Source organism: Chiloscyllium punctatum, chromosome 40, assembly GCF_047496795.1.
Source record: "Chiloscyllium punctatum isolate Juve2018m chromosome 40, sChiPun1.3, whole genome shotgun sequence".
Classification (NCBI taxonomy): Eukaryota; Metazoa; Chordata; class Chondrichthyes; order Orectolobiformes; family Hemiscylliidae; genus Chiloscyllium; species Chiloscyllium punctatum.
In genome coordinates, this window is record NC_092778.1 from 46,795,582 (window position 1) to 46,821,347 (window position 25,766).

Sequence of the window (25,766 nt, forward strand, 5' to 3'; positions counted from 1 at the left end):
TCTAAGCAAATAATCAAGATGTAGAAACGTCCTGTCACAATAGCTCTTCAAGTCAAGTTTCTTGCTGAAGCACATTTCCATTAGATACTTAGGGGAAAAGAAAAGCACAGGATTATTGCTTTTTGTCTGAATTCAAATTTAGGGCTACATTGCATGGTTAATGAGCACCTTCACAGTTATTTTGCTGAATGCATAAAATTCCATAAAGCATTTAGGAATGGAATGGATTTGCATGAACACTTCCTGTGATTGGATGTGTCAGATTTTTGCTGTGAACAATGGTTAAACAAATGACACCGTATTAGTACACACAGCAGGAAATTGGTACATTATATTATGTTTTGGTAAAGCTCTGAACACTGCATTACATTCAATATGTTGAGTAACACATTTACACCATGTCTTTGACAGAGAAAGTATCCACTTACATCACAAGGAACTTAGAATCACTTCAAAATATAGACAACACAAAACTGAACTTTGTAGCAAATTTAAATAGTTACACATAATTTAATACAAATATTTAAAACCATCAAGACCCGTATAACCTCGGTAACAACTGATTTTTTTCAAACTTTCTCTTGCATTTGATTTATTTACATGGCTCAGGAAAGAGAATGAATTTGCCATTAAAATGGTGTTCTCAAGATTGAAAATCAAATAGGGGTTGTGTTATGGCTGATTATATCCACTGAAATACACCCAATGGACAAAACGGTCCAGCTGACATTCTGCTTTTGGGTTATGAATGCATTTTTTTCACAAAATGACCGTAGGCCAATCAAATGTTTTCAAACACAAATAAATCACCAAAAGCATGTAGAGATACAATATTAAACAATTATGATGCTGATTAGAGAAAATGCATGCAATTAATTCATGTTCAGAAAATGGTCCTGCTATTTCACATTATTCTTAAGACACATCTTTTACAACTTGTGGTAAAGATAATGCAGCTGTACATCATAAAATAAGACATAACATAAAAGATACCTTAGTTAGTGAAGGTCAGAGAACCTGTGTAAAGTCAAGTCTTAATCTAGAACATTAATCAAACATCACAGTTATCAAAACCTAATAACATGATTTTCAAACATCCTGTATGAATGGTAATAGATCCTAATACTGGTTAATTCTTCTAGCTCTCAGATATTTAAAGATCACTAACTTCCCAATGGTTTGCCTTACTGTAGAAGTTACAGTAAAGAAACCAGCTATTAGACCAGTTTATCAACATTATTCAGTTCCTATTCTTATCTAGTTTTCCTTTAAATACACCTATGCTTTCATTCATCAAGTATATCCTGCATGGAAAACTTGGATAAGCTAGAGATGCCAACAAGAAGAATGTCAAAGGCAACAGCTCCTAAAAACCCGTTAAAGGTTGGGTCCTGTGACCTTTCCTTTAATAGTGAAAAATAAGTGTTCTATCTGGACATTATACCTTTCTTCCTTGGACACGCAGAGAAGAACAACTAACACAGTGGCAAGTATATTCTGAGCAATAACCAGCACTCAACTGTATACAACACCTGCAGAGAATACCTGCTCTTTGAAATGAACATGAGAACAGAAGAAGACACTCAGCTCCTTGAATCTATTCTGTTATACAATTAGATCATAGCTGTTCTATGACTTAGCCCAAATGTCTTGATACTTTTGGTTGGAAAAAAATCGATCAATCTCAGTTATAATTTGCAATTATACCAAAACAAGTGATATTTGAAAACGTCAGTTCCAAACTTTTACCCCAACTTGTGCAAAAAGCAGATTTTTACTTCTAAGGGTTTGGCTTTAACTTTTAAGGCTACATCTTCCAGTGTGAGACTTCCCCAAACAATGAAAATAGTTTGTGTGTAGCCCTTTTAATATCTTGAAAACCTCTATCAAATCTTCCCTCAAGCTTCTAGCTTCCAAGGAATGCAACTTTGAGTAATCATGCAAGTGACTTTGTAAGTAATAACCATGTTCTTCGTTAACATGTTCCATATATTATTGGATTCAATTAAATGTCTCTTCTGTCAAAGAGACATTTAACCAAGAAGTGTACTATTATATTTTCTAAAGTTGGCTCTATGTAGCCATCTTTCATCAAAAAGAACAGATAGAAACAATGTTTAACCATTAAATTCACTACTACCAACTGTGAACCCTGGTACCACAACAGCAGAGAATAAAATCTGTCAGCTCACATTCATCCAACAAACAGACTTGCAGGATGAACGATCAGGTGTTAGATACTATATTTGTCCAACTGATCTAATACATCTCTCCAGTGTGTGATCTTACTGACTGAATTTCAGAGACGGTCCTTTCACAGCCAATTATGGGTAAAGAACACTGTCCCACCTAATGAATGAAAAGTAACAATACTTGTTCACAAGAAGCAGCCTCTGACAAAGCACATTATCCTACACCATCAAATGTTGGATAGGGCTGCTAATCAGGATGAAAGGTTCCAATCTGAGGACTTCCCTGATCCTCTGAAGCTGTTTGATCTGCTGTGCTTTTTCCACCTCTACACGTTATCAACTCTGACTTTCCAGCACCTGCAGTTCTCACTATTTCCAAGTGGCTGGAGATACTCTGAGAAAGGGAGGATATGAGCAAGAGTAGGCCATTTAATCCCTCGAGCCTGCTCTGCCATTCATTATGATCACAGCTGACCGGTGAGCTCAAAACCCTAATCCCACCCTCCTTCCATATCCTTTGATCCCTTTAGCCACAAGATCTATGTTTACTTCCTCCTTGAAAACACAATGTTTTGGCCTCAACTACTTCATGTGGTAGTGACTTCCACTGGCTCACCCACACTCTGCATGAAGAAATGTCTCCTCATCTCCGTCCTAAAAGGTTTACCTCTCATTCTTAAACTACGACCCCTGGTTCTGAATTCCCCCACCATTGGGAGCATCCTTCCTGCATCTAACCTGTCTAGTCCTGTTAGAATTTTATAGGTCTCGATGAGATCCTCCCTCATTCTTCTAAACTCCAGTGAATCCAATCCAAACCGACTCAATCTCTCCTCAGATGTCAGTGCTGTCATCACAAGTATCAATTACTTGGTGAAAGTTCTGGATTCAAGCATTAGAAGCTAATATTAAACAGTTTATTTTCTTCAATGTAAGAATTGAGGAGTTTCCTCCTTATCATTTGTACATCTACCAATGAAGCATAAATAATAGTACAAAAACACCCCTACTTTGTTTTGAGTTAGTGGATTTGGAGCCTTTAACATGGGTAGAGGACAGACAAGGCCTTAATTTGATTTGAAGAATTCATGTCTCTCCTTGGTACTGTGAAATTGTCTAAGTAATGTGCAGAGGTTGCCAATTAAGAATTGTAATCTATTTTCTTTTCAAAGGAACTCATACATTTTTAAAAAAAGAATTAGGGTTTTGGTAGAACCAGAATTATTATTGAAGGTGTGACAGCAGCCTAATCTTCAACTTTACATGTGAAAATCGATAAAAACAATAAAAAAATGCCTTGTCACAAACGAGATAGAGAATAGTTACACTGAAAAACTAAATTAAAATAACAACTGATTGGACTTGAAATATATTAGCAAAGCAGTACATTTCACCACGTTAACTCAGGAGCAGATATTTAGTACAGCAGAAGTTAATGTAGATTATTCATTAAAGATTCAAATTGTGACACATGCCATACTGCAGTACTGAATGGAATGTGGCTTTTCCACTAATACATTCCCAAACACAGGTGGTATGTACCATAGCGGACATTCTATAAGACCATATGACATTGGAGCAGAAATTAGGCCATTCACCAGAGTCTGCTCCGCCATTCAATCATGGCTGATAAGTTTCTCAACCCAATTCTCCCGCTTTCTCCCAGTAACCCTATCTATTACAATCTTAAATATACTCAGTGACCTGGCTTCCACAGCCTTCTTTGGTAATGAATTCAATAGATCCACCACTCTCTGGCTGAAAGAATTTTCTCCTTATCTCTGTTCTAAAAAGTCTTCCCTTTACTCTAAAGCTGTGCCCTTGGGTCCTAGTCTCTCAGAGGGTCAGTACCTCCTTCCTGAGATATGGGGCCCAAAACTGTGCACAATACTCCAAATGTAGTCTGACCACAGCCTAATAGAGCCTCAGAAGTACATCCCTGCTTTTACATTCAAGTCCTATTAAAATAATTGCCATCATTGCATTTCCCTTCTTAACTACTGACTCAATCTGCAAGTTTACTTTGAGAGAATTCTGGACTAAAACTCCCAAGTCTCTTTGGACTTCAGACTTCCGAATTTTCACCCCATTTAGAAAATAGTCCATGCCTCTATTTGCCCCACCAAAGTGCACGATCTCACACTTGCCCACATTGTACTCCATGTGCCAATTCTTTGCCCAGTCTCCTAACCTGTCCACATCCTTCTGCAGCCTCCCCATTTCCTCAATGCTACCTGTCCCTCCACCTATCTTTGTACCATCTGCATAGTCCCCTGTAACTATGCAACGGTTCCTTTTATCTATCCTGTTTTCAGTATGTTTTAACAAGGTTTAATTTCTTTGTGAGCTGAAATGTTCAAGGTTTCCAATGTGTGTTGCATGTTATTTTCCAAACTGGGTTTGTAATGTAGAGTTTATGGGTCAGTAGTTCAAAAGGACAGGCTGTTCCTACCGCACTGATCTCATCCTTTTTAACATACAGTGCTTAGGCATTTCAATGCCACAAGATGAACCATTTTAAAATATCCTCCAACTATTAATAAAACATCCTGTGTGAACAAACTTGTGATTTAGCAGCAATATCACATCTACCATTCCCATTTGCTGTTGCTTTGCCATCTACTCCTGAAGCACACTTTCCTGCAGCAAGTCTCCAAACCTGACTCTAGAAAAATTTTACATGTAAGCTCAAAGAGTAAAGGTGTGATTTTAATAAGTTGCAGCTGGTTGGATTGAACTGAAGTCACTGGAAAGCAAAATTGGGCCAGCTGTAATTAGAGAAGCAGATATAAATGGATAATGAAGTTGTAAATAGAGAGCTTTAAAATAGGAGGCAAATGGGGGCAAAAATTGGTGGAGGATATAAATTTGGGATATTATAGGAGGTAGCTAGAAGTGGGTGGTGGTGTCAATTGGAGTAGGGTGTTAATGGTTGTGTTGTTAAATATAGGGGCATTTAATGGGGAGGGGAGAATTAGTGGCTGTTGTAAATGAAGCAGGGTGTAAAGATTGGGCAGAGAGTAATTCAGGCAAATTATATAAATAAAATACAAATATAAATATGAAACTATAAGTCAACAAGTTTTAATAACCTTCAGGGGAGACAGTTATTGGAAGAGAAAATGCAGAAAAAGTCACCCATAAATCTAATAGGGAATTTCAAATAAATTTCTTTCCCTAGAGAATGCTGAGAATGTGGAACCTGCAACATGGAGCCAGATAACAGATGCATTTAGAGTCAATAAAGGAATAGAGGTTGAGATGAAGTGGGATAGGAGGTGGTTCTTGGGTAGTGCATAGACCAGTAATTCTGAATGGCTCATTCTGTGCTATTCATTCCATGTAAAGATGAAGATAATATTTGAGTATAAATCTACCAATCTCTCATTGTAACAACAGTGATTTTTCTGTAGAAACTTTCTATCATAATCCAATCATCACCCCGTCATCTCCCTGCTAGTGAGTATCAAGACAACTGGATTTTACAACTAATGATTTTGGGTTCAATCAAATATTTAAAGGTGGCACTGTTCCTGAACTAACTGAGAACCAATGTAAGAATCTATGGGATCAGAAAAAAAATTGCTAAAGCAGGGATCAAGACAATGCATGGCAATGAATTTTTACAGATTTACAGGTGTGCCAGTTGTCCCATACATGTCAGTGTGATGATGTTAACAGAACAACTGTCTGATCCAGTAGGGGACACTGTCCTTAAATTATTTAGATTAATGCATTGTTGGGCTTTCAATCCTGGAAAAAGACTGAATTACAGATGTAACACAGTCTGATCAACATGAAATGGTATGGAACGCAACATATTGAGTTGGATTGCGAACATTTAAGCATTGTACAGTTTGAAGTAACTGCACAGGTGCTGAATTTCCCACAAAGTTTCTCTGTGAAAAGTGCAGTACAATTGGAGTGACAGCGAAGCACTGCTAATGGAGAAACATTACAAGAATATTCTACTTATTTAAGATAGGAAACAGTCTCAGATGATTTACAGAAGATCAGTACCAAACTGATAACACCGCCAAATAGAATACACAACAATTAAAGTACAAATTGTCAGCAGTTAACAGCATGTCCATTAAGTTCCTGTTGTTCACTGACTATTAAATTGCCTCTGGAATTATCACCAACAGTTCCATCTTGGTTAGGCAAATTCATTGGTGCATTATCAGATGCCATAGAAACAGGATTATGAGAAGTTTCCATGGAGTTTGCTCTGATTGTAATATGGTCCCAGCCACCCTTTAAAAAGAGAATTTCATGTTAACTTAGTGGAACATACCTCACAGTATGACACTCAAACTTAAATCGCATGTAGTTAAGGATAATTAAAGTTGTTTTATTCTGTTGATGAATTAAAATTGTGGTGTTTTCAAACATTTTAAACAGACCCTTAGAGAAACAGGCCATTTGGGTCATCATGCCTTTGCTGGTTCTTTGTTGAAAGAGCTATTTCAATACTTGCAGCCTCCAAATGCTACCCCTTCCCCAGATGTCTACAAAACCTTTTCAAGTATTTGCCAATCTCCTTTTTGCTTCTTTGTAAATGTTTTACTTTGAAAGTAAGAGCTTTGTTGTCAAAAAGTGAAAGGGGAAATCTGAAAGAGGCCTAGATCTTTCCAAATAAATTCTTGTAATCCAAGGGGACCAATTTAAAAAAAATTGTTAACAATACTAAAATTTAACAATTCAGATAATCGGAGTATGGAATGGCAGAATGTCAATGAGCTCAATTGCAGTTCTCAAAGTTCTGCCAAGCTCTTTTTGAACAATAGCATGAGGCAAATATGAAGAAATGAGGTGCATGGTTTACAGTAAAGTGATTGCTGATAGGTAGATAAATTCTAGAGGAGATTTTAGAAAAGAAGTAATCTAACATTTAAAAAGAATTTAGAAAATTATGATAAATGTGTAAAGAGATGCTTTAACAATCTTCATACGAGATTTGTGGAAGTGACTTTAATAACAGATCTTAACTGAAAACTAATAGAAATTATATCATGCTCCTCAAGGCTTCTCACGTATTTCTGAACTGAATATTAGAAACTTGTACATTTAATTAAACATCATGTTAAAAGGAAATGTTCCAGATATATATCTTATTTATGATGATTATATATAAATTACTCCTATGACATTTACAACTTGTTCACTTACTCCAATACCGTAGTCCCAACCGCTACCGATGGGCTCTCGTGGCTGGACACCCATTCGATGACACACTGTGCCACAACTCAAGCTATGGCTGCCCTGAACTTTATCAGCAACTATCCAAACCTGTATCAGACACAATAGTATATGTACTGTTGGTTACATTAATCTGAATTAACAGTCAGCAGCATTGTTATGAAGTTGAAGGCATGTACTGTACCTTTAAGAGAGAGTGAAAGCTGTTTTGCACTGAGAACTTACAAGCATCTGTCATGTGACTGCCTAGCAGGCTCAGAGTGTGCAAGAAAATTGAAAATATGTAACATGTGGCTGTGAAACAAATACCTGAGTTTTGGTTGCTATGTTTTCACAACAGTTTGAATTGAACTAATCAGTTTACATTATGCCCCAAGATACTAAAACTCAATCAAATTTGAATTTTACTGTTTTGCCACATCAAACTAATGAGACAATCTGATGTTTAGGGTATAAAGAAGCAGACATTTTGAGAGATAGCCAGAGAGAAACAGCGACCAACTGCCATTGCTAGAATACCAGCCAGGAAAACACTCTTTATTAAAAGTACCTTTTTTCATATGAAATATCTTTGCAGCAAAAGACTGAAGATGACCCAGGGAGATCTACAGCCAGAGGAAGGATGACACTGGAGAAGATAGATGCTGTCTGGTTTCTAAATTAAGTTGATGTAATTTTAATACGGGTGATTATTGGAACAGTATATTGTTATAGAGTTGGAGGCGGATAACAAGCAGTTAGGAGAAAGGAGGCTTAGAGTTGTAAATAGTTGTTGTTTAATGTTTACTTTTAGAGTTAAACAATAAATTGATATTTTTTCTTTAAATAGTGGAATTTGGGTGTTCTCTGTAACTCATATTTTAACAGATTACGAGGAGAGATGAGCTTTTCTGGGTGGTTGGTTTAATTAGCAGAGGGGTTCACCATTGTGTTGTAACACTCTTCAGTAGCACATCAATAACAATTCGCAGTTAAACAGCACCTTGATGGGAATGTATCTCATGGTTGCACAGGAATGATCAACAAAGAAAATCTGTTGCAAACTACAAAGGTATTAGGCTAGGTGATCAAATTTTTGGTTGAAGGATACAGGTTAAAGAGTTATTTTAATAGAAGTAAAAGGAATTTGACGATGGTATTTAAGAGCTGAGAACTAGACAGATGAATTAAAATCAAGTATGTTCAAGAGGTCAGAATTGGAAGAGTGTAGAGATACTTTAGGCGGTTGCAAAAATATGGAGGAAGGTGAGACAATGGCAGGAGTGAGACGATAGAAGGATTTGAAAAGAGCAAGGAAGAGAATTTTAAAATTGAGATGATACTGGATTGGGGTCAAATATATATTCTGTTAATGGAAAAGTTCAGTAAATTTGATATACTTATGCTCATGTCTTTCTGGCAGAAAGTGTTAAATAAGATTCTATTAATTGAAGTTTTAAATGCAGAATATGAATATTCAATAATATTGGCTACTCATTCTATACATCGCTAGCAGATTTAAAAAGATCTGATGGAACAGAATAATAACAAACCACACAGTGACATCATCATTCTCATTACTCAGTATCAGTGCATGCTGTATACCTGCAATTGAAATATTATTTGTTTCAGAAGCATAGGGACCAATTTTAACTCTACCTAAATGAATTGGTTTTGAATGAGTTAAAATAGGTTCCATATAACTTTTAATTCAGCAATTAAAATCCCTATTTAGTTTTCTCCTGAGGATGACATTAATCTTGTGAAGTCACTGTGTTTTTGAGACTTGGTGCAGGTTAAGATGATTTTTGATTTTACATTTTTTCCAATCAACAGCTTCCTAAAAGTCCAGATGATATTCACAGAAAAAGGGTTCTGTGCTTTTGCTCTCTTGGGAAAGATTAGGATGTGGTGAAGGGAATTCAGGTGGCCATTCTTTAAGATTCTCGGGGATATGAGGAGATTATGTCTGAGAAACGTTCTTCTGATTAGTTCTTGAGTCATTATAAGGCAACTGATAGAAGATTCAAAAGGTCAAGTGGTGACCTGGTGATCTGGACACAAGGAGTTTTACTATGAGAATCTATTCTTAGTAACCTGTGATAATACTCCATATACTGATCCCGATGACCAGAACATTTCTTAAAGTATAGGAAATGAAAATCAGATGTATAAAAATAGACCTGCATAAGTTATAAGAATTCCTTAAGTCCTTAAGGAAACTTGTTGTCTTTACCCAGGTCTGGACCTATATCTGACTCTGGTCCTCACCAGTGTGCTTGATTCTCATCTATGATTTACATTGGTCTATCATCTACAATTACCATTAAGTTGTTTGGTTCAAGAAGGCATCTTACCATCCTTTTTGAGAGTAAATAGAAATACCAAGAAGGCCTACATTCTCAAGAATTACTGCTAAAAATTGTTTCGGGAGTGCTAAATATCTGGAGAAATAGGATCTGTTTAATTTGACATAATTCAAAGATCATACAGTATACTGAGCAACTTGGGAAATGTTTGAAAGTCCAAATTTAAAATATTGAATAAATTAATCATTCATTTAATATTTCAGGACAGCAATGCTGGAGAGAGGGTATGATGACCTTGAAAATATGGCACTGGAATTACTTAATCAAATGGTGGGTCAGGTTTATCCATTCTGCAGTCCATGTTAAAATGATCATGTGCCAAAAAAATCCAGGCAACAACAACTTGTATTTATATAGCATCTTTAATGCAGCAAAATATCCCTGGCCACCAAACAAAGTTTGTCAAAATCACAGAGAGATATATTAAGACAGGTAAGGTCACCATAGTCCCAGTTGACCATAGGAGTTAATTCTCATTAGAGAGATGACTGCTGGTGCTTTAATCTGAGAGTCAACCACACCTCAACCAAGGTGAGACCTTCATAGCGACCTCAGCTGGTATGGCACCTGAACCTGGGCTGTTGGCATCACTCTGTATCAGAAACCATGATTCCAGTCAAGTGAGCTAACTGATGTCCAATTATTAATAGGAAAGAAAGAAACCCAATGTGCAAAAGATCAGAATTGAAGGTTCTGAGATATCTTGGAGAGGTGCATAGCAGGAGGAGATCACAGAAACAATGCAGAGAGAACTGAACTTGTAGAATGTTTACTCATAAGATCCCCTGGTTAGCGATGAGTTCTGTTGTGCTGAGAAAGTGGTTTTAGCAAGATATAGAAGTTGAAATATAATGCCTTATCCATCTTGTACACCTGGCCTAAACTCAGTATCCCTAGAAAACAGATAATTATGACACAGAAAAGTCTTAGAGTTTTTTTTCTTCACAATTCGATTTATGTCTACTGATGCAGAGGTTCAGAGCTGTCAGCAAAAGGACCTTACTCATTATCCTCTGAAAGTACAAAAAGAGTTGTATGCCTCTGAACACACTTTAGCATTGTTGCACTGGAGGTGAAAAACGGTTTATATTCTGGCTGATGTAAAGCTAACAATTTGGAGTTGTTAGAAACAATCATAGCAGTGTCAGGAACTCTGGAACATTGTCAAAAATGTGAATGAAATTCTCCACCTTGCAGTCAAAATGTTTGCAACAATGGGAAGCAAAGAAAGAAGTAAAATATGCTAGATACCAAATCTGATTTAAACAGAAAATACTGGAAAAACTCAACACGTCAACAGCAACTGTGTACAAAGAAACACAGCTAACTTCAAGAACTGTGGTCTCCACATTACAAAAAGAAGAAAGAAGCACTGGAGAAAGTACAAAAAAACTGTTGAAGTCCGATGCCAGAGTGGTGAGCTTACTGAACATTCTATAGCTCTTTTCACCAGAAAGAAATGACTGAGGGGTGACCTATTTGAAGTTTTATCATTTTGCTAGAAGAAATATAGATAAATTATTTTCACCTATGGAGGAGATCAAAATTTGAGGCTATAAACAGAAAACTGATAATCCAACAGGGAATTTAGGAGACACCTCTATAGCCACAGAATGGTGAGAATGCAGAACTTACTACAAACATGGAGTGGGGGACGTGAATAGCAAAAGTGAATTTGAGTGGAAGCTAAATGAAAACAATGGAGAAAGGTATGCTGAGGAGGTTAGATCAGGCTTGTCAAACCTTTTTTGTATGGTGAGGGTAGACATATTTTAAATTTTCTCTCACTCTGTGGGCCAGTGACTAAAGGTACAGTTTGGTTCAAAAGTAAATATGAATTTCAGAATAAAATTCCAATCAATAAATTGACAATTTAAAATGAGTAATTAATTAAATTGGCCTTTAAAACGTGATATTTTGGAGAGCCAACTAATTGCTTTGCCTTCATGTTTAAGAAGCAGAGCTAAATGAGAGGCAGATTATGTCCAAAGTCTTATTCACCAGGGAAGGAGAAGGGGAAAGAATAGGTGACTAGCTAAGGCTTAATGAATACTGATCTTGCTTTCATGCCTTATGGCGCATATTCTGAATTGGCCTCAGAATTCATGCAAATGTAGGTGTGGGAAGCAACCCTCCAGCCTGCTTTATGCAGGTGCTTTTGACAAACGAACAAGAAGAGGAGGAGGAATAAGAAGGTACGGGGTATGGAGGAGGAGAAATAATGAAGAAGAGCTGGAGGAGGGTAGGACTAAGTATAGCTCAGTCTCAGGGATCACAAAATCATCTTCTCCTGCATTATTCCACTTTCCCTCCTTCCCTGGCTCCACACTTCCCTTTTGCCTTCATCTGCACCCCTCTCTTTCTCACTCTGACTGAATCCCCTCTCTTTGCTTCCCTCAATTGTTCCTCCTTCAGCTTCTCTCAATCACTCCCTCTCCCTCCTTCAGTTGCATATGATTCTTCCCCACCTCACTCATTCTCTCCCTCTCTTCTACAGTTGCAAAGCTCATAGGTTTGCAGGCCCATTCCAACACCTTCAGTGAGATCCTCCAGGTGTCCAGGTACTTGCATGGGAAGGACTGAATCATCTTCTTCTTTGACTCGCTTGCTGACTTGGAACCTCATTTCCTGCGCACACCTAGGAGAGTCATTTTCTGCACACTCGTCTGACAGATGTCCCACCGTGGGACTCTGTTCTCCCCCTCAAGCAGACCTCTGCTAATGCTGATGTTATTCATATTGTGTAGGCCTCAGCCTAAACTTAGTGACCCCTTTCTTCACAGCTCTCGCTCTTCCAATTAGAAGTTGTATGTCTTCCCCATTTACTGCTTGTAAATTAACCTACATCAGCAAATGTAAGCGATAAACAGCATCTGATTGGAGGCGCATCTCCTTGGAGAATCTTTAAGCTCTGTTTCCTGAATTTGGAATCCTGGTGGTGGGCTGGATAGAACCCTTGATGGTGTGTCCCAAGGACTGCCTCTTGGACAAGCCATTGTAGGGTGGCAGGAGGCTTTGGGAAACCATAAACACAGTCATAGACCAATTGGAATGATAGGCCAATTTCTGTGCTATAAACAACAATATAATTCAATGCAAACAGTTCAATTTCAAGATCTTTCATCAGAACATTTCACTCAGATCCAATGAAAGGTCATCAACTTGAAAAGTTAACTTTGTTTTTCTCTCCTGTCTGACCTATGGAATGTTTTCTAGCATTTTCTGAAGGTTAAATGAATTCTGCTTCTGGTATGGAATATAAACAATGTCAACTGAGGTTAACACATAACCAAGCACTAACCTGATCAAGAGGACCTACAGACACTTTGCGAACATTAGTAGAAACATGCTGCCAGCACGATCCTTGAGGATAACTTGGAGAAATACCTTGGCGAAACCATAAATTACCTAAAGAAAGAGCAGCAATAATTTAGCAATACTCAACTCTTAATCATGTAGAATAATCATGTTCAGTAAAATCTTCATCTTGTAAATAAATAAATTAAAAATATTTTCTACTGATCCCTTTTTAATTTTCTTTAACTTAAAGAAAATTATTTATGTTACTGTCGAGAAAGGTAGTGGAAACAGATTCAGTAACACTCAAAAGGGAAATGGATAAATATTTGAACGGAATAATTTGCATGTCCATGGAGAAAGATAGGGGAGTGAAAATAATTGGATAAGGCTTTCAAATAATTCCTGATGAAGGGGTTTATGCCTGAAACGTTAATTGTCCTGCTCCTCAGATGCTGCCTGACCGGCTGCGTTTTTTCAACACCACACTCTCGAAGATATAAAACAACCCATTTCTTCTCAAATGCTTGGTCACCTATCCTAATATTTTCTTGTCTGCCATGGTTTCAAACTTTGTCTGACACTATTTCTTAGATGTACCTTGAATCATTTAACTATGTTAAAGGTGCTAAATAAATGCAAGATGTTGCTGAATGGAAGTTCTCTAACCAATGGACAGGACTGAAATCACTTATGGGTCAGACCTGGGACAAGATAGCAGACTCAATTTCCTGAACGACATTAGTGACTAGGACATTTGACTGGGTTTTACCAATAGTTTTCAAAGGTGCTAGTTTATTAATGTATCAGCTCAATGCAATATTGAGGGATAGCACTTAATGTTTTGATCAGGTATTTTATAAACTCATTATTGAGTTTGCTAATTTAAGGTCATAATCACTGCTCCATTTTTTTTTGGATAGCAGATATTGCTAATGATTCTGTTATTACCATTTATGCCTTTTCTGGAATCATCTTTTGTTCTTTACTTGTGCCAGTATCACACCCGTTGGATTTACATTATCTTTAATTCACTTCATCATTTAAGAACTTGTGCCTTCTACCTTATCTCCAATTGGTCATTCCTCTACTGGCATAATGTTGATTTCCAACTTTTCTCAATTCTGATATAATGTAATTGACCTAAAATATTAATCCTATTCCTCTTTCCACTAACACTGCCAGCTCTGCAGAGTATTCCTCGAACTCTCTTTTTTATAGCAATATATCAGACTGTTTAGAAAAACATTGCTATTTCACATGATGGGATTTGAACTTGACCTCTGCCTTGTACATTCAAGATGAGCAGATTCACATTCCAAATGTCTACATAACTAATCATGTTACTAGACAAACACAAAATAATAGCTTTATTGCTACTGCCCTTTCATTAGAGTGAAAGTTCGTACAAAGCAAGACAACTTACCATTTTCATCCACTGTATAAACAGATGTCTGGCCCACAGACACTTGTATCAGCTTCTGTTTGGAAGGGGGTGGAATGTGGTACCAACAATCACCTAGACAGAAAGACTTGCACTAATAGCATTTTTCACAGTCTCAGATTATCCGAAAGCACTGTATAGTCAATTAAATATTCTGTGTTCAGCCACTCTGCAATGCAGGAAGTGTGGCAATCAATTTATGCAAACTTCCACAATTTGACAATGAACAGATAATCTCTTTTGGTAGGTCTTTGGAAGATAAATATTGGCCCTCCTTCACACCATGATGAACTCCTCTGTTCTCCTTCAAAACAGTGGATGTGGGATCATGAGGGCAGACGGAGTTTCAGAATAGCATCTCATCTGAAAGATAGAACCTCTGCCAACACAACACACCCACTGGTGGTGTCAGCATAACTGTATTCAAGTCATCAAAGTGGAGCTTAAATCCACAATGTTCTGACTCAAAGTGATACTCAATAAACTATTGTTGAAAACAAGAAAAAGGGTATTACACTACTCATCAACAGAATTCCAAAAAATCAGGATTATAGTAGGTTTCAATTACTTTGTTATCTCAAACACAAACTTAGTTATGAATAAGGTTAAAAAAAAGGCTGTCTAGTTCTTTAAAATAAGTCTGACTGTGTCAGGAATCCAGATGCAATAAATCTAAAATTACTCAAAAAAGAATGACTACTTTGTAGGATTTCAGCCTCTGAGGTATGGATTTACCTGTAGGATTTTGTGGAGAGACAGAACCACGGTAGAAAGCTGCTCCATCCCTGGCAATGGCCCAAACCTGGTAATAGCCACCGATAGACACTGATGCAAATGGTTGATCTGTACCAATGTGCAGCCATGATAAACCCTGAAAAGAAAGTTAATTACTATGATATTCAATTATTGCTTTGTACAAAGCCCCACACAGATAGCTGCTCCTAATTCATTCAATAAGTGAATGGCTAGGCAAGTAACATCAGGAGCACTTATATCCAGGTCAGAAGCCAGGGAAGGAGGGAGAGTGGAACAGTGCGGGAGAAGATGATTTTGTGATCCCTGAAACTGAGCTATACTTAGTCCTACCCTCCTCCAGCTCTTCTTCATTATTTCTCCTCCTCCATCCCCCTGTACCTTCTCATTCCTCCTGAGCAGGTCGGAGTACAAAATCTAGGCTGACTATCATGACCATACAGTACTTAGAGACTGCTGCATTAGCGCATGTGCCCCCTTTCAGAAGAGATGTTAAACTTGTTAACTCAATAGTTGTATAAGCTCCCATGGGACAATATAAAGAGATGGTGTGATCTCATACGATCTGGAAGATATTTATTGTTTAACCAATGTAATTAAAACAGTTTATCTGGTTAGTGAGTTTTTGAGAAGATTTGTAGAAACCCAAACCTATAAATAGAAAGCAGGAATCATCAGCAATGCTTCGTCCAGAGGTTCACTGAAGATGTTACCTAGTATGGTGATGAAACGTCTGAACATGAACCTTCTAGTTCAGTGAGCAAACCTACATCCAGTTTATCTGGTTATTGTCATATTGCTATTTATAGGAGCTTGCTCTGTTTCCAACAAAAATGACTGCACTTTAAAAGTGGATCATTGGCTGTATAAAAACACTTTAGGATGTCCTGACTTCAAGTTAACTTTCTTTATATACCAGCATGACCAAAAACAGTTGAGCACATTGCTGTTTGTGGGATTTAGCTTGAAAAAATGGCTATTGCATTTGCCTATATTTTAGTAATGATTATACTTTTAAAAGAAATTTTGTGCATGAATCCCTTTGAGCTGTCTTGAAACTCACAATCCAATATTTTATAAACGCAAAGGGAAAGTGCATCCCCACACAAAGAGCAGCAGTTAAATGGAATAATCTTCAGTTAAAATGCTTTAAATGGCATATTTTTTAAAAAATTAATTGTTTGTTGAATAACAAATCAGCACTGGGATGTACATGTAGCAATGATCAAATGTGTTATTGCAGTGTTTTGGTTTATTTATTTGAGAGGCTTGTGTTAAGGAAGGTAAGTGGTTGGCATGAGCAATACAGGACACAGGATTAAATTCTCCACAGTTCAGCTAACGTTACTTTTTGTGGGAGATGAAGAACAGTAATTTCCAAGTTCTTGACACTGATGATGAAATGTCATTGTGGGCAAGATCCACATTATAGTGGATTCAATGGTCCAGGGCAGAAAAGGCACATTGGCCTTAATACTTCCACATTTGCTTCTTCTTTTGAAGATGATCAAAGTAAGTCATTTAAGAATTTCAAATAGGTATTCACTAAAGGTGCAAAAACTCAAAAGAGGTCAGTGAACTGTGGCTGAGAAAGGAAATTAAGGATTGTCTAAGATTCAAAGAAAAGGTTTTTAAAGTTGCCAGAATTAGTAATAAATCTGTGAATTGGGAAGATTTTAGAATACAGCAAAAGAAGACAAGAAATTGGTAAGGAAAGGAAGAATAGAATATGAATACAATCTAGAAAATAACATAAGAATGGACTGTAAAAACTTGCTAAAGGGAAGTAAAAAGGAAACACTGAACAAAAAACTGAGAGAACTGTGGATTTTGGAAATCAGAAACAAAAACAGAAATTGCTGGAAAAAACTCAGTAGGTTTGGCAGCATCTGTGGAGAGAAAGCAGAGCTAAAATGTTGGCTCAGCTTTCTCTCCACAGATGCTATCAAACCTGCTGAATTTATCCAATGATTTCTGTTTCTGTGAGTAAAAAGGAAATGTTTGGCAAAAGCAAATTAAAAGCAGATTCAGGAGAATTTATAATAGATAGTAGAGAAACGACAGATTGAATGATTACTTTGTGTCTATTTTCGCTGAGAAAGATGAAATAAATCACCCAGAATTATTGATCCAAGTGACTAGAGAGAATGACGAACGAAAAGCAATTAGTTATTAGTAAGAAGGGTGCACTGGAGAAATTAATGGGGCTAAAAATGAGTAAGTCTGCGGCACCTGATACTCTGGAGGTGGGATAAAGATATTGATATTTTGGTAATCATCATCCAAAATTCTATAGGTTCTGGAATGATTCCTGCAGATTAGAAGTTTTCAAATGTGACCCCATTTAAGAAAGAAGCAAGGGGATAAACCAGTTAACTTACAGACCCCTCAGGCTTATGTCGGTAGTGGGGAAAATGCTCCAATATCGCATAATGGATGTGATAAATGGACACATGGTTAAATATAATCTGATTGGGCATAGAAAACATGGACTTGGGAAATAGGAAATCGTATTTGACAAATCTGTTGATTTTTGAGGATGTTTCAAATGAAATTGATAAAGGGAATTGAAGAATGTATTACATTTGAATTTTAACAAAGCTTTTTGGAAAAGTCTCCAAGGAAGGTTGATTTGCAAAATTTAAGAACATGTTACAATAGGTAATGTACTCACATGAATTAAGAATTAGCTTTAGATAGGAAAGAGAAGAATAAACAGGTCATTCTTGCATTGGCACACAATGTCAGTAACTGGGACCCCAATTTTCACAATATGATTTGGACATAGAACATAGAACATAGAACAATACAGCACAGAACAGGCCCTTCGGCCCACGATGTTGTGCCGAACTTCTAACCTAGATTAAGCACCCATCCATGTACCTATCCAAATGCCGCTTAAAGGTCGCCAATGATTCTGACTCTACCACTCCCACGGGCAGCGCATTCCATGCCCCCACCACTCTCTGGGTAAAGAACCCACCCCTGACATCTCCCCTATACCTTCCACCCTTCACCTTAAATTTATGTCCCCTTGTAACACTCTGTTGTACCCGGGGAAAAAGTTTCTGACTGTCTACTCTATCTATTCCTCTGATCATCTTATAAACCTCTATCAAGTCACCCCTCATCCTTCGCCATTCCAACGAGAAAAGGCCGAGAACTCTCAACCTATCCTCGTACGACCTACTCTCCATTCCAGGCAACATCCTGGTAAATCTTCTCTGCACCCTCTCCAAAGCTTCCACATCTTTCCTAAAGTGAGGCGACCAGAACTGCACACAGTACTCCAACTGTGGCCTAACCAAAGTCCTGTACAGCTGCAACATCACTTCACGACTCTTGAATTCAATCCCTCTGCTAATGAACGATAATACTCCATAGGCCTTCTTACAAACTCTATCCACCTGAGTGGCAACCTTCAAAGATCTATGTACATAGACCCCAAGATCCCTCTGTTCCTCCACCTGACTAAGAACCCTACCATTAACCCTGTATTCCGCATTCTTATTTGTTCTTCCAAAATGGACAACCTCACACTTGACAGGGTTGAACTCCATCTGCCACTCCTCAGCCCAACTCTGCATCATATCTAAATCCCTCTGCAGCCGACAACAGCCCTCCTCACTGTCCACAACTCCACCTATCTTCGTATCATCTGCAAATTTACTGACCCACCCTTCGACTCCCTCATCTAAGTCATTAATAAAAATTACAAACAGCAGAGGACCCAGAACTGAACCCTGCGGAACTCCACTTGTAACTGGACTCCATGCTGAATATTTACCATCTACCACCACTCTCTGCCTTCGACCGGTTATCCAGTTTTCTATCCAATTGGCCAAATTTCCCTCTATCCCATGCCTCCTGACTTTCCGCATAAGCCTACCATGGGGAACCTTATCAAATGCCTTACTAAACTCCATGTACACTACATCCACTGCTCTACCCTCATCCACATGCTTGGTCACCTCCTCGAAGAATTCAATAAGACTGGGGATCAAATGTAATACTTCCAAATTTGCAGATGATTTAAAGCTATATGAAAGAAGATAATGTAGAAAATTAGAAGGTTATTCATTTTGGTAGGAAGAACAGATATGTAAAGTTTTTCTTAAATAATGAGAGGTTGGAAAGTATAGATGTGCAAAGGTATTTATGTGTCATTGTCAGTAAGTTACTTAAGGCTAACATTCAAGTGCAAAAGCTATAAGGAAGGTTTAATGGAATATTAGCCTTTGTTGCAAGAGGATTTGACTAAATGAGTAAATAGGTCTTTCTTCAATTGTGTAAGAGTTTGTTTAGAGTGTGCTTGGGAGTACTGTGTACAGTTTTGGTCTCCTTATCTCAGGACGGGTATTACTGCTACTGAGGGAATACAACAAATGTTCACCAGACTTGTTCCTGGAATGGCAGGATTATTCTATGAAGAAAGACTGGGCAAACTGATTCTGTACTCTTTAGAGTTTTGAAGAATGAGAGGTAATCTCATTGATTTCTTACAAAATATTTTAAGGGATAGACAGTATAGGCTCAAGTAAGGTGTTTTCCTTGGTAGGCAAGTCTAGAAATAGGTGACAGAGTTAAAAATAAGAATGAAGAGGAAGACTAATCTTTTTCCTCAAGGTGGAGTGTCTTTGGAATGTTTTATCACAAAGGGATGTGGAAGCTCATTCTTTGAGTATACTTAAAGTAGAAGTAATATATTTTGATTATCAATGGCAAAAAGCTTATGGGAATACTGTAGATAAAAGGCATTGAAGAGTTTGATCAGCTATGATTGTATTAAATGGCAGAGAAGACTTGACTGGTTGAATGACCTAATCCTGTATCTGTGTTCCCATGTATACTAGATTGTTGGTTGAAGGCAAATTTTAAAGAAACTGTACTGTGACAAAAAGAGATTTGCTCGTTACGAACTGTAGGCCAAAATGCATTTTCTTACTAGTGCATTTTGCTTAGTTATTCCCAGTCTACACAAGACGTCTCCTTTGCTGCTAATGGCCCACAATGCTGATGCATCATCTGCCTTCTGAGATACACATGGAATCAGTGAAATGTCCCGGAGTGCAACAGGTCCAACCTCAAACCAGGGACCTGTTGTAACTATTTTGCATTTTCTACAGAAAAGAGAACAAAAAGTACAGGTCATACTTTCCAATAGAAAAGTTCAATCAGGTCAAGACAACATCATTTCTTTCCAAATAAAATAATTACAACATTAATGTAAAAAAAGCCTTTCAATTACAATCTTTACCTTGCCCACCGTCTGCGTCGCACAAAATCTTTTATCGTCTTATAACCATGGTAAGAGCTGAAAAGACATCACATCTCACAGTTAAAAACTCATTTCACACTTGAAATCTTTAAAAATCTTACAGATGAAACTTACATGTTGTAAAACTGTACTTAAAAAATGATCAAAGCATCCCTAAAATAAATGAAAAGGTGTTTTTATATGTTGGCATCAGAAATCAAAACTTCCACTGGCAATTATCCTTCATGCTAATGGACCCAGCTACACACCCAGATTTTGAACAAGATACATACATACATTTTGCAACTGGACAACATTTAATTAGTCCCCTGCAGTCATGCACTACATCTCACAGTAAAATTTAAAAATGAAAAATAAACTTTATAGAAGTTTAATTTTCGATGAGAATTACGTCAGCACAAAGGACTATTTGAAAATCCAATTCTCATTGCATTGCGTGAATTCTGTCAAGTGAGGCATGTCATTGCTGAAGAATATTTCTCTACTTTGTCCTGCCAGTTATGGCGTTAAGCAATACAAGGTGATTCAGAGCATGGTTCTGACTGAGTGTAAACTTCCTTCGATGAAGTGTGATGACCTGATGTTTGTGCTGTGTTATTAAATCTATTCAGTACAAGAATGAAGTGTTTAGAATCTTGAACCTTTTCCACCATTCATAGTTAATTTACTTCCATCCACTTTAGTTCAATACCCTTGGCTTGAAAAAAATCTATTGATCATAGATTTGAAATTAATATGAGAGTCAGTGCTTTTAGTAGGTAAGCCTTCTAAATTTCTATCATCTTCTTTGTGCAGAGAAATACTTCCTAATTTCTCTCCAAAATGGCCTGGCTTTGATTCTAAGGCAAAAGTCTTTTTTTTAAGATTCCCTACAGTGTGGAAACAGGCCCCTCAGCCCCACTTGTCCACACCGACCCTCCGAAGAGTAACCCACCCAGACCCATTCCCCCTAACTAATGCACCTAACTCTATGGGCAATTTAGCATGGCCAATTCACCTAACCTGCTCATCTTTGGACTGTGGGAGGAAACTGGAGCACCCGGAGGAAACCCACGCAGACACGGGGAGAATGTGCAAACTCCACACAGACAGTTGCCCGAGGCTGGAATCGAACCCGCTGTGGAGGTAGCAGTGCTAACCACTGAGCCATTGTGCTGCCTGCAAGTCCTCAGGTGATGCTTGTTAGTGGTATCATGAAGGGTTGAAATGAGAATGGCAGGTGGATGGGAACCTAAGGAGGGTGAAACAGATTAGGAACAGAAGGCACATAGGTCAGAATAAAAATTGGAAGGCAAAAAGAAAAGGCAGCTAACAAATTGGCCAGAGTGCAAAATAAAGCTAAGATGACCAACAAGGTTAAAAAGTTAAGTTTAAAGGCTTTGTGTCTTAACACAAAGTATGCACAATAAAGTAAATGAATTAGTAACATAAATAGACATAAATGGCTACAATACAATTGTGCTTTCAGAGACATGACTGCTGGGTTACCAAGGATGGAAATTAAACATCCAGTAGTATTCAATATTTAGGAAAGATAGATAAAAAGGGAAAGCAGATTGGGGAGTGTTGTTAGTAAAGGGAAAAAAAAGCAATCCAGTATTGAAGTGATTATTGGCTCAGAAAAATCATGATATGGAACTGAATGTGTGGAATTAAGAAACACAAAGGCCAGAAAACATTATTGGAAGTTGTTAATAACCCCCAATAAGTGATGAACATGTAAGGGAAGACATCAAACAAGAATTCAGAAATGCATGCATAATCATGGATGACTTTAATTTATATATAGATTGGACAAACAAACTAGAAATGCTATTGTCGAGGAGGATTTCCTGCAGTATGTACCCGATGGTTTTTTAGACCAATACATTGATGACCTAATCAGAGAACAGGCTATTCTAGACTGGGTACTGTACAATGAGAAAAGAGTAATTAACAGTATTGTGTGGGATTCTTTGGAGATTTTTCCAGGATGTAACTAATTGATGAGGGAGCGCCAATGTAAGTGACATATTTAGATTTTCAGAAGGCTTTTGACAAAGTCCCCCATTAGAGGTTAGTGGACAAAGCTAAAGCACTTGGGATAAATGTGGGTTTTCAGAGGAACCAGAGAGTGGGAATAAATGGGTCTTTTCCTAAGTGGCAAACAGTAACTAATGGGTTGCCACATGATCAGTGCTTGAGACTGTGCTATTCACAATATATAAGACCATAAGACATAGGAGTGGAAGTAAGGCCATTCGGCCCATCGAGTCCATTCCGCCATTCAATCATGGCTGAAGCGCATTTCAGCTCCACTTACCAGCGTTCTCCCCGTAGCCCTTAATTCCTCTAGACAACAAGAATCTATCAATCTTGGCCTTGAAGACATTTAGCGTCCCGGCTTCCACTGCACTCCGTGGCAATGAATTCCACAGGCCCACCACTCTCTGGCTGAAGAAATGTCTCCGCATTTCTGTTCTGAAATGACCCCCTCTAATTCTAAGGCTGTGTCCACGGGTCCTAGTCTCCTCGTCGAACGGAAACAATTTCCTAGCATCCACCTTTTCCAAGCCATGTATTATTTTGTACGTCTCTATTAAGTCTCCCCTTAATCTTCTGAACTCTAATGAATACAATCCCAGTATCCTCAGCCGTTCCTCATATGCTAGACCTGTCATTCCAGGGATCATCCGTGTGAATTTCCGCTGCACACGTTCCAGTGCCAGTATGTCCTTCCTGAGGTGTGGGGACCAAAACTGGACACAGTACTCCAAATGGGGCCTAACCAGAGCTTTATAAAGTCTTAGTAGTACATCTCTGCTTTTATATTCCAACCCTCTTGAGATAAGAGACAACATTGCATTCGCTTTCTTAATCACGGACTCAACCTGCATGTTTACCTTTAGAGAATCCTCGACTAGCACTCCCAGATCCCTTTGTGCTTTGGCTTTATTAATTTTCTCACCATTTAGAAAGTAGTCCATGCTTTTATTCTTTTTGCCAAAGTGCAAGACCTCGCACTTGCTCACGTTAAATTCCATCAGCCATTTCCTGGACCACTCTCCCAACCTGTCTAGGTCTATATATAAAACTGACCTGTACGAAGGAACCAAATGCAATATTTTCAAGTTTGCTGATGACACAAAACTGGGCAGCTTTGAGAGTTGGGAGGAGGATGCAAGGAGGCTTCAAGTTGAGTGAGTAGGCAAACATAAAGCAGATGCAGTATAATGTGGCTCAGTATGAAGTTATACACGGATTGTGAAAAACAGAAAAGAAGGGTATTATTTAAATGGTGATATATTGGGAAGTGTAGATGTACAAAGGATTCTGAATGTCCTTGAACGCTAGTCACTGCAGCTAAACAGACAGGGCAGCACCAGTTAAAAAGGCAGGGTTAATTGGCATTCACTTTAAGAGGATGAGAGTTCAGGAGTAAGAACGTCTTGCTCCAAATATACAGGGCCTTGGTGAGACAACATTTGGAGTACTGCATGAAATTTTGATCTCTCTACCTAAGAATGGTTCATCTTGTCATGAGAAAGTGTAGCAGAGGATCACTAGGCTGATAGCAAGGATGACAGAATTGTCCTATGAGGAGAAATTAGTTCAACTGGACCTGTATTCATTCAAGTTTAAAAGGGTGGAAGGGGACCTGATTAAAATATATAAAATTCTAACAGGGCTGGAACAGACTAGTTGCAGGGAGAATGTTTTCCCTTGTTATTCTAGAGCTGGGGTACACAGTCTCAGGATATGGGGGTAGACGATTTAGGATTGAATTGAGGAAAAGTTGTTTCAGTCAAAGGGTAGTGAAATGCAGAACACCCCACCACAGAAGGCTGTAGAGGCCAAGTCACTGAATATATTCAAGAAAAATATTGATAACATCTAAGAAAGAATATGGCCTGAAGATAGAAGATCATACCATAATCATATTGAATGGTGTAGCATGTTCGAAGGGCCAAATGGTCTACTCCTGCTTCTAGCATCTATGTTTCTAAGGCTATGTCTCTTATCCTTGACTCTCTCACCAATTGAACAATGTAACAATTCCTTTCAAATTCTATAAATTTGAATCAAATCACAATTGAATCCTTTATCTTTTAGGGAATATAAGCAATGCTTATTTAATCTCTTTTCATAATTTAACTCCTCAGGCTCTGGTAATACTCTTGTGACTTGACATTACAACCCTTCCAAGGTTAGTGCATACATACAATGCTCAGAACTATACATCGTGCTCTAGTTCAAAGTCTGTTTGGGGGTTTGAAAGGGCGTGGAGTGATCCTCTTATGCTCGAGCTACTGTGACATTTCATGGTAGCTCACTCTAAACTTTAGGCATTTTCACTTGGGGTTGCTTGCACTTGGTGGAGATAAAAGCAAATTACTGCGGATGCTGGAATCTGAAACCAAAAGAGAAAATGCTGGAAAATCTCAGTAGGTCTGGCAGCATCTGTAAGGAGAGAAAAGAGCTGACGTTTCGAGTCTAACTGACCCTTTGTCAAAGCTAAAAATAAGGGGAGGAATAGGAGGTATTTATACGAGGCTGAGAGAAGACGAGTCATGGCTCCAGAAGGAAAGGTAGCAATAAAGAGGTGATAATGACAGTGCATAGAGAGATTATAGGGAGATTAGGAGCTGTGAATGACCAAGGCTGAAGTCAGTGTTGTGTGAAAAAATATGTGGGGGATTGAAGGGGGGGGTGGGGGGGTGGCGGTGGGAGGGGTGAAGCAGAGGCAAAATGGAAAACAGGGGAGAAGGGTAGCAAAGGGAGAAGAGGAGAGGAAAAGGGTGATGAAAGAGTGGGGAGCGAGAGAAAGAGAGACAGACAGACAGACAGACAATCAAGAAATAAGGTACAGAACAGTGAAAAAATATATTAAAAAATACATAAAATAAATGAAATAAAAATGATCTGAAATTGTTGAATTCAATGTTGAGACCGGCAGGCTGTAACGTGCCTAGTCGGAAGATGAGATGCTGTTCCTCCAGTTTGCGATGAGCTTCACTGGAACATTGCAGCAGGCCCAGGACAGACATGTGGGCATGGGAGCAGGATTGTGTGTTGAAGAGGCAAGCCACAGGAAGGTCCAGGACCTGACTGCGTACAGACTGAAGGTGCTCAGGAAAGCGATCACCCAGTCGGCGTTTTGTCGCTCCGATATAGAGGAGACCACATTGGGAGCAACGAATACAATAGACCAAATTGAAAGAGATACAAGTGAAATGCTGCTTAATCTGAAATGAGTTACTGGGGCCTTGGAT

General features: G+C 38.2%; 1 protein-coding gene across 3 annotated transcripts in view; it reads right to left on the reverse strand.

Moving 5' to 3' along the window:
- Positions 1-474: 474 nt before the first annotated feature.
- tecpr1a (tectonin beta-propeller repeat containing 1a) overlaps positions 475-25,766 on the reverse strand; it is an 81,927-nt gene continuing 56,635 nt past the window's right edge. For all 3 annotated transcript variants that reach the window (XM_072559822.1, XM_072559823.1, XM_072559821.1), the window contains 7 exons: positions 20,494-20,550; positions 20,182-20,356; positions 15,219-15,354; positions 14,466-14,558; positions 13,044-13,150; positions 7,365-7,484; positions 475-6,449 (listed from right to left, as the gene is read on the reverse strand). In XM_072559822.1, the coding sequence (XP_072415923.1) occupies positions 6,264-6,449; positions 7,365-7,484; positions 13,044-13,150; positions 14,466-14,558; positions 15,219-15,354; positions 20,182-20,356; positions 20,494-20,550 (874 nt within the window). In that variant the 3' untranslated portion in view covers positions 475-6,263. The remainder of the gene's footprint in view (positions 6,450-7,364; positions 7,485-13,043; positions 13,151-14,465; positions 14,559-15,218; positions 15,355-20,181; positions 20,357-20,493; positions 20,551-25,766) is intronic.